The sequence below is a fragment of the Cydia splendana genome, chromosome 19 (assembly GCF_910591565.1).
Source record: "Cydia splendana chromosome 19, ilCydSple1.2, whole genome shotgun sequence".
NCBI lineage: Eukaryota > Metazoa > Arthropoda > Insecta > Lepidoptera > Tortricidae > Cydia > Cydia splendana.
The window spans coordinates 8,173,184-8,183,210 of record NC_085978.1 but is presented as its reverse complement, the minus strand read 5'-3'; the positions used below and the strand labels follow the sequence as shown (position 1 = coordinate 8,183,210).

Here is a 10,027-nt window from a genome sequence, read left to right as displayed (position 1 = left end):
ATGACTCAGTTCCAATGCCATCATGACCGTCATGATTATATTGGAACTGAGACATTAGTATTTTGCGGTAACATCATACTTTATTCGAATATCAATTAACACATTCACTGCCCCCGACGCACATGTGCGTTCACCGCCATACAAGTTTGTTCCTAGGCCACGCCCCCTGGCAGTGAATGCGTACCACCAATACGTACAAACAAAAGAAATAAAGTGCATCACATTTGTTGCATTTGTCAAATAATTAAATGAAAACAATTTTGCAAAAGTAAAAGGCTTTATTAATTATGTTTGTTAAATAGGTATTCAAATTTAGAGGCTCAAGGAACATAGATAATTAGTAGATAATGTATTTTATTTGCTAAACTAAATTAAATACGTACACGAAATACAACATAGGAAAAACTTATGAATAATGATAAACTACCCAGTATATAATACATTTTAAAGTACACATGGTGCTCCATTACGACACCTTGTGCTATAATAAGCACATTACGTAACTACGTCGAAAATTTACTACATTCATGGCTGCTCCATTTGTTTATGTCCTCCAATGCGAGTAATTACAAATATATCAGTTAAACCGTCAAATTAATTTAATGTTAAATAATAATGATATAAAGTTAATCGATTACATTCAATATACTTAAAAATTATCTACCTAGCTAATTATGGACAAAAAAAATTATACAATTGCACAAAAAGTGGTACTTTACGTGGCAGTTTAGCGTTCGCAATGTTCGTTTTTGACAACTAGTGCTTAGTTACTAATCCGGTGCCCTAAAAAGGTGGTTTTAGTCTACGCACAAAGTTTTGAAAGAGCCAGGCATGCCGGAATACTCTTCATTGAATGAAGCTTTTAATCTTTGGGATTCAATAGTCACAGCTGTGTCCAAACGTTTGATCCGCGCCTGGTTCGATTCAGTGCAGAGTTCCTTGAAGAAATCATCTGTAATAAACAAGTAAAATTTAAATAAGGTATTTAAATAAAAGTAAACAAATCATGTGCATATTTTCGGGTAGTTATAAAATTTATTGGTTAACCAACCAAATACAAAACCACCTGGATCTGTCACTGAACGACCTGACTTTAACCTACATTATTTGATCATGTAATGTTTTCATCTTACCCTCAACTGGCTTAAGGAGCCATTTGAGGGTAGATTTTATTTACTTTCATTTAAATACCTAAAGATACAGACTATAGTTCGTTTTTTTAGCATTAGAAAAAAGGTAAACAATCATGACGTGTCTTTTTATTGAAAAACACTTTTGAAAAATAAGTCACGGCAAATATGTAACAATTATGAATCATATATACGATTATTTACATTCTTTTGCTTTTATAGGTAATTGTTACTGATTTTTAAAAAGCGTTTTTCAATTAAAAGACACGACAAGATTGCTTACCTTCTTTCTAATGCTAAAAAAACGAACTATATAGGTAGGTAAAGGTTTTCTACTATGAGCATTCACATGACTCAAAAACTTACTAGGGTAAGTTTTATTAAATATCACTTCGATCAAACATTTGTCAACTGACCAAGATTTTTTATAGCCATGGCAGTAAAACAGCTTCTTCATAAATTCATAACAAAGAAAGATAAATACTCATTCCTTGTTTTCAAATTGCATTCAATTAAGTTCCGTTTTGTGCATGTTTGTTGGAAAAAACGTAATTAACTTCGTACAAAGCGTGGAAAAGTACAAAGGGATAGTTTTTATTGGACTATAATTATTTTTAATTGGCACTTGGTGGTTATAACTAGGACAGCGTTTCGTCTTGTCGAGTAATAAACTTTCCAATGAAACTTATTTTCTTTATTTATCATCCTTCTTAGGCTAGGCTTTTTATAATATGAATATAAAAGTAAAATATAAAAACACTTACAAAACAATAAAAATACATATAAACACATTATATAAAACCTAAGGGTGCCGCCAGCAGCGGGGCAAGGCCCAAGCTACCGGTGGTCAGGGCTGCAGAGAGAGGAACCGACGTACTATCCGCGCCGTGTCCAAGATCACCGCCTTCTGCATCTGACCCTTGATCCAACCACCTAGCGAGAGTCTCTCAAGATGTTGGTCGAGACTCTTCGCTATTAGACCGTTCACTGAAACGACTATCGGGACAATGATCGTCGAATCAACATCCCACATGGCGGTTATCTCGTGAGCCAAGTCTAGGTACTTACTGGACTTGTCCTTCTCGGCCTTCACGAGATTCTCATCATGGGGGATGGTGATGTCAACGAGCACGGCCCGACGATGCGATCGATCTATTATCACAATATCAGGCTTATTGGCTACAATAGTCCTGTCAGTGATAATAGATCGATCCCAATAGAGCGTGGCACGACCATTCTCGAGAACAGGCGCAGGTGAGTACTTGTAGTACGGTACTTCGCGGTCCACAAGGCCATATAGAAGAGCAAGTTGCTGGTGAATAATCCTGACTACGAGATTATGTCTGTGCAAGTACTCGCCGTTAGCAAGATGAGAACAGCCGGAAATGATAACCCTGAGTGACTCTCCGGGACGGCGGCATGCCCGACAAATGTCGACCGTACCGTCCTTCAGGATATATTTCCGATAGTTGTTTGTCATCATAACTTCGTCCGCAATTGCACAGGCAAAACCCTCGGTTTCTCCGAAGAGGTCCCCGAATCGTAACCAGTTCACCGACGCGAGCAGGTCCACATCGGGTCCCGTGAGGGCCTTGTAGAACCGCCCGTGTAGCACCTTACCCTCCCATGACGCCTTGCGATCCGCAGTACTTATTATTATTATTATTGCGAGCCTGATGTGTCCCACTGCTGGGCAAAGGCCTCCCCCCTCTTCTTCCATTCGTCCCAATTTTGAGCTGCATCTGGCCAGTCTCTCAAAAAGGAGTCTAAGTTGTCCCGCCATCGCCGACGAGGTCTGCCGGATCCCCGATTCGACTCATGGGGCACCCACTCTGTGGTTATCTTGGCCCATAAGTCATTCGGCATTAACTTATACAATAAAAAAAAACTAGAGTTAGACCCAGAAAAGTCTGCAGCGACTTTGAGAGCCCACGTAGCGCAAGTGTTATTTATACGTCATAATTTCATAGAAGTTTGACGTTTAAAATGACACTTGCACTGCGTGAGCTAGCCTATCAAAATTGCTGCAGACTTTTCTTGGTCTAGCTCTAATACATTTTGTCCATGTTCAATTGGATTTTTTATTTAGTAAAGTATTGTATATCTTTAAAAATCTTAATAAGTTTCTTCCGATATTTTTTTTTTAGCCTATCTGAGAGTCCCACTGCTGGGCAAAGGCCTCTCCCCTTGATTTCCACGACTATAGACTAATATATAAAAAAAATAAAGAGCAGATTTAAAATGTACGTAGTGACGTAATTCTCTAAAAGACCTTAGATTCGATAATTAAACGATAAATCAGTTCAATAATAACTTCTGAATGTATTTTTCTAAAACAATATACCTACGTAAGTATTCTTGTATATAATAAATTTTCTCAGTAATGTGCCTCAGTGTCGAAATCGGCCATACATATCGTAACGTTTTTAGAAATATATATATTTTTTTTTAAAGAAAAGCATAGTCAGAATAAAAGATTTACCAACCACTTATTTCATTTACAGTCTTCTTGTATTCCCCGCCAATTTCCACTGGTAATACAGATTTGTCTATAAATTGGAAGATTGTCTCATAGGAATTATGCACGTGTATCCTCTTGTTCAACTTGTCGCTCAAACACTTCCGAAATAGCGTTATAATTCCATCTAGGACTTTATTCGAAAATATGAAGTGGAGCGATCTACATCTGCTGCCGAAAGTTTGCTAGAAAGAAACATTAATTTATTATTATAATGAATTCCTTCAAGGAAGCTTCATCATCATTGGCCTTCGAGTCTATTACGGACTATATAAGCAGTGTCAGGTAAGGCAACAACGTTCTTCGTGGCCAATAAAGCTTATAAATAAATTAAATAAATGAGGAAAAATCAAATTCCTTTTATTTTTGCAGTTCGAAATTTCAAAGTCATTATTAAATCGATATGGACGTTAGTATTACGCAATATTAACATTATGCATCGATAATCAAAAATACATTAATATATTAAAAAAAAATACAAAATTAATACCTTAAAACCTAAAGGGACTAAAACTAAAATACTACTAAATAATCGATAATTAATTTATTGTTTTTCTTTATGCTGGCCTTAATTTGTGGTTTTTGAACGCATCATAGAGGGTTTATCATATGTGTGTAGATTCTTCACTTACCATCAGCATTGTAATGCCTTTGTGCGAGTCAGTATAACTTAATGTGCTCAACATACTGAAGCTATACTCTCTCAGGTCGACAATGCAGTCAATACCCGCGCAATAGTCGTTAAAGAGGCTGTACTGCAAGAACTGTAAGAATTTCCATATTTAAAAAACATGTGCAAAAGGTACCTACTAACAGTCGTATTGATTTTCATGGAAGGTAATGAACTAGACTTATATCGACCGGTATATGGTCCGTGATTACCGTGATATACCGGGAGCTCGAAAACAATACAAAAGGTAATCACTAATCAGTGTACACGGTCCATATCCCGGTCGATATAAGTCTAGTTCCTTCCATGAAAATCAATACGACTGTTATTGTTATGTTATGTTAATCAATATGTCTTGTGAAATGAACCGTGAATCATTTCAAACTGTCATTTAACTAATACCATCTTACCCAATACGTGTATCTGAAGGTATGCAGTATATTATAACTGTCATCAGGTTTTATGAACGATTCATATACGACTCTGTAGTTATCCTTTGTAGGTTTCGGGAGGACACAAACATGTCTGAAAAAAATATCTGTTTTGAACCAGCAGATCGATTCTATTTTACCAATTTGTTATGATTTTGACATGACCTTGACAATTGAGTTTAACTTCATTTCGCAAGCACTAATCAGCGTGAGTGACCTTCAAGGTCGTATTAAAACCGTAAAAAAGTTATTTTAATAACTGTATCGGACTCCGAGTTCCGTCGGTTATTATGACTGTTAAAGTAAAGAGTTACTATTACAGTCATTATAAAGAGTTTATTATTGACAATATAATGATCAGAATACAATAAATGTAACGAAGAAAACAACATTATCCATATCAGTGTCTGGTTCGCACGAGTAACCACGGTAAATATGAATAAAGGTAGGGAGAAAATAGGCAAGGAGAGCCAGTAAGTTAGTCGTCATCTTTACAGTAGCTACAAGAAATAATTGAGACAAACAATCTGCCGTATTCGAACTTCAAGATATTCACAAGTGACGACACGTACTAGATCCATTCTAAATACGTTATAGCTTAGATATCAACTAGTTCTCTTTTGCAGCGCAATTCGGGCAACCAATGTCACTTTTACGTTAGATAGAGTAAGATATCTATTAGATGTGAATTGGATATCTAAGTCATATCCTGTGGAAATCGTTCAACAGTATCTCCAGAATCGCGCAAATGTCAAATTTGACAGGTTAGATCTTAAACATATCGTTATCGTATCTTGGTGATGTCTAAAAGATGTCTAATCGATGTCTATTTCAAAATCCGAATCGGGCACAATATCTTGGGTTTGCATTCAAACAAGCAAGCATTGAGTTATTATTACTATTGAGAAGCCATACCAAACAATGAAATTTTAGCAATCGCGACCTGTACCTGTAAGTGCGGAAATATTCATGGCGCTTACGTGTTTAGGTCGCGAGATTCACGCCCCGCTTCTTTTGGTTGGTTTGTTGTCAAAACAACAACAACTCATGACGCAAAATACTAGTTATCTGTGCCGATTCTATACGTAGTAATAATAGTTCGATGTAAGCTAGCCATATATTCAAATAAAGGTAATACTTACAAAATTTTACGTAAATTCTGGAACTCATTCAAAATATCAATGTTGCACATTAATTCTGGCATGAGGTTCCGTAGAGTGCAGGTTCTATCCAAACGCTGCTTAGCACGCTCTATGGAACCCTTGTTGTTAATGATCAGGCGTTCTAAATAATCTCGATCTAAATTAAAAAATATATAATTTTACGAGTAGGGTTCGCTAGTAACTGGCCACCTGTTAGTAACTGGCCACCCAAAACTAAAAATGAAGTCTATTCACCTATAAACAGAATTCATTTTAGTATAAGGTGGCTAGTTATTGAAGGCTGGCCAGTTATTGTGAAACCTTATACTAAAGTGAATTCTGTTTATAGGTGAATACTCGTAGAATTCATTTTTAGTTTAGGGTGGCCAGTTATTGGCCGGTGGCCAGTTACTGGCGAATTACCCTATATAAAATATCACTTTATTGCGTAACAAACATTCAGTAAAAGTTTTTTTTTTACGAAAATAAGGAGTTTTAAGGGTTAAAAATGTGTCACGCTACAACGATCCGGGCCCGGGCCGGGCGTACGACACTTCAATTTTTATATAGATAGCGTCACGTAATCACCGTCACCTGTCTGACCATTCATAGGGCCCGGGCCGTTCTAGCGTGAGTCATAATAATTTAAGAGCGAGCTAGTACTATACTCTGTATCTTTAGGTATTTAAATAAAAGTAAACAAAATCTACCCTCAAATGGCTCCTTATGCCAGTTGAGGGTAGATGCAAACATTACACGATCAAATAATGTAGGTTAAAGTTAGGTCGTTCAGTAACTGATCCAGGCGGTTTTGTAATTGGTTGGTTAACCAATACATGTTATAACTACCCGAAAATGTACAAATTGTTTGTTTACTTTTATTTAAATACCTAAAGATACAGACATAATAAACTGTACACCGCTATACTTATATAAATTAAGTATGTACTTAAAATAAATGGATGTCAACTTTACAATAATATAAAACTGAACATATAATTTATGCTGCAAGCGAAACCTCTAAAAGTCCATAGAACTCACCAAAATCCTTGAAAGCGAAATGATTTTGCTTTTTAATCCAATCATCGAGAGCATCTATGGCTTGACTCATTTGCTTTGCATCTTCATAGCCGTTCAGAATCCTCACTTCATCTAATTGGTTCGGATTAAATTCAAGCACTGGATTTGAAGGTAGATTTTCCATGTTCGGAGAACTGCGACCACTTGGATAGTAGTAATAGTAAAATGGATGTGGCTGCTTGTTGGCTGATTTATACGCGAATGGCCTAGGAAATTGCTTTCAAGGAATACGATTGTCATAATAAGATTACGAGTAAGTAATGATGTGAGAAAAATGATGCACAAACATTTCGCAAGGCATTGTTCTAAGTGAAGTGATGAACGTGACACGCAGGGCTTATAGCCTTGTAAGACCCAAGCCAATTGTTGCGCTTTTGAATTTGGAACTTTCTTTTATTTCTATAAGAGTTCATAACTCAAATTTAATATGTACTTGTACAAGTACGCGGGCACTCACGAGGATAGTTAGAGAAATGCCTTTTCATGTGGTGTAAATCGTCCGAGTTCTAAAATTATATAGGTACCAGAGCCGGATTACATAATAAAATACAAGCTAATACTATTAGTAAATTTGCATGTAAGATCACTAGTAGTATTAGCTTGTATTTGATTATGCAATAGGCCCCAGAGACTAAAATATGTAATACTCATACTTATACTTAACCTCGTCCTAATATTGCCCTGGGTTAAGACCTAATATTGCATCAATCGGCAACAGGCGGCCCGCGAACCTCTCGCTTGCGGCCCGCGAGCCCCCCTGGCTATTTTGTATGTAATATTGACAAATGACAATGTCTCATAAAGTGACAAATATTAACAAAGTGCGGCCCGCTTCTATTTCGTTAACTACTATGTGGCCCTTGGCTGCTAAAAGGTTGCCGACCGCTGACTATTGTATTGCTTTTGAATTTGGAACTCTCCTCCATTAAATATAGTTCGAGTACCAAATGACCAAGGTACAAAACTCGAATTGAATTTGTACTTACAAGTACGCGGGGACTTACAAGGATAAAATCGATTTAAGAACTTATTGATATTCTTTTATTTTCTTCTTGCTGCTTGATATTCAAATTACTTACAGCTTTTATTGATTTGCTAGAATAACACAACGTTTTCTAAACTACAATTTATTACACTGAAGACTAATACAAGCAGGTCTCTTTCAATTTAATTTCCATTGAAATTGACCCGTTTCCATTGAATATTACAAACTAGTTTACAGTTCGATTAAAATCTCCTAGTTATTTGTCGATAGCAAAAGTTGTACTACCCAGCTTACCGGTATTGGTGACATTGATCAGGCGTTAATAATATGAGTAGCGGCGCGATTCGGGAAATGAATTAGAGATTCACTAGATATGAAATAGTAAAGATATGTGACGTTCCACGACAAAAAGTACCTTATGGCGGCTGGCGCTTACGCTATTATTAACGCTGCTCCAATATTCAGCCGGGGCAAAGGTACCTTTTGCCCTGGAACGTCACATAATATATCTTTACTATTTCATATCTAGTGAATCTCTAATTAATTTCCCGAATCGCACCGTAGGTATATTTATATTAAAAATTACACAACGAACATAATACTCTAATTAAGTTAAGGCATTAGAGTATTATGTTCATTTCTTTAATTATCTAGGCCAAAGGGCCATTTTATTTAAAGTTTTACGCTACACTTTTTAGGGTTCCGTAGCCAAATGGCAAAAAACGGAACCCTTATGGATTCGTCATGTCTGTCTGTCTGTCTGTCTGTCTGTCTGTGTCTGTCTGTCTGTCTGTGTCTGTCTGTCTGTCCGTCCGTATGTCACATCCACTTTTTTCCGAAACTATAAGAACTATACTGTTGAAACTTACTTCAACAGTATAGTTATGTATATGGATAGGTCTTCAAAAATGATATCGAGGTTTCTAATATTTTTTTATCTAAACTGAATAGTTTGCGCGAGAGACACTTCCAAAGTGGTAAAATGTGTGTCCGGCCCCTGTAACTTCTAAAATAAGAGAATGATAATACTAAAAAAAATATATGATGCACATTACCATGCAAACTTCCACCGAAAATTGGTTTAAACGAGATCTAGTAAGTAGTTTTTTTTTTAATACGTCATAAGTCGTAAACCGCAATTTTATTTTGTTACTTGCTGCTACGGAACCCTTCATGGGCGAGTCCGACTCGCACTTGGCCGCTTTTTTTTATTAATTTGATAATTTTTATGATATTTCTACTTAGAATCACGAGCTCTATCGATCCTAATAGGCGAAAAAAGAGTCCCTTTATTTTTATTTCCGTTCCGTTAAATTTTCATAGACTTTGTATGACGGTAACGGAATAGAAGGAACGAAAAATGTATGGAACTTTATAAAATGGCCCATCTATCATTTTCATACTTAGGTAAACTAGTGATAGTAATGATTTTACTATAAGTAATTATGGGTACACAATGACGCATTTCAAAACATTAAATTTATACACCTCGACCAGACTCGCATAATTAATGGTCATTTTATGGAAATTACCAGTACCACAGATTAATAAATAGTTACTACGTAACAGATACTTCATTCCCAAACAAAAGCAAAAATACCTACGCTATAATAGCCTACAGAACCTTAATAATAATACCTGCTGCTCAGGACAAGAAGAAATGTACCATAATTACGCGCACAAAGAGTCGAGACTGTGTTGCCCGCCGTTCGAGTCACGTGCCAACGCGTCATCGTAAGAATGCGCTAGGGTTGTACCCTAATAGCATTTTCTTGTAGGGATTTTGTTGGGCCTTTGTTTACGTATTAGTTGGGCAACCGTTATATTTGGCCGTACGATTTGCTGGAGGGCCCTCGACAAAGGCCCTCCCGAAGATTCCCAACAGAGGGCCATAAGAGTAATTTTTTCGTTGGGCCTATTTAAATAAATCATACAATTATTCAACGGTGGTGGTTTTGGTTGGGCCGTGGTTGGGCCTATACACATTTGTTTGATGGTTGGTTAATTGTTACATTTGGCCGTACGATTTGCTGGAGGGCCCTCGACAAAGGCCCTCCCGAAGATTCCCAAC

General features: G+C 36.7%; 3 protein-coding genes across 3 annotated transcripts in view; 1 reads left to right on the top strand and 2 right to left on the bottom strand.

Annotated features, from left to right (window-relative positions):
* LOC134800243 (uncharacterized) overlaps nucleotides 1–10,027 on the top strand; it is a 299,703-nt gene that overhangs the window by 34,537 nt on the left and 255,139 nt on the right. The gene's annotated exons all lie outside the window — the stretch shown is intronic.
* Nucleotides 1–10,027, bottom strand: part of LOC134800220 (alpha-tocopherol transfer protein-like) — a 284,102-nt gene that overhangs the window by 161,115 nt on the left and 112,960 nt on the right. The window lies entirely within an intron of this gene.
* Nucleotides 306–7,157, bottom strand: LOC134800229 (uncharacterized). The gene is made up of 6 exons (XM_063772730.1): nucleotides 6,933–7,157; nucleotides 5,892–6,048; nucleotides 4,729–4,843; nucleotides 4,281–4,412; nucleotides 3,617–3,833; nucleotides 306–952 (listed from the first exon to the last, which is right to left on the bottom strand). The coding sequence occupies exons 1-6, from the start codon at nucleotides 7,093–7,095 to the stop codon at nucleotides 798–800; spliced, it is 939 nt and encodes a 312-aa protein (XP_063628800.1). The 5' UTR covers nucleotides 7,096–7,157; the 3' UTR covers nucleotides 306–797.

Excerpts from the sequence above, each read along its gene's own strand:
- LOC134800229 (XM_063772730.1), bottom strand. The coding sequence starts at position 7,095 with ATGGAAAATCTACCTTCAAATCCAGTGCTTGAATTTAATCCGAACCAA. Across the intron at positions 4,844-5,891 it reads CAGAATTTACGTAAAATTTT|ACATGTTTGTGTCCTCCCGA; the intron begins GTAAGTATTACC and ends TATTTTTTTCAG. Across the intron at positions 4,413-4,728 it reads CCTTCAGATACACGTATTGG|TTCTTGCAGTACAGCCTCTT; the intron begins GTAAGATGGTAT and ends AAATTCTTACAG.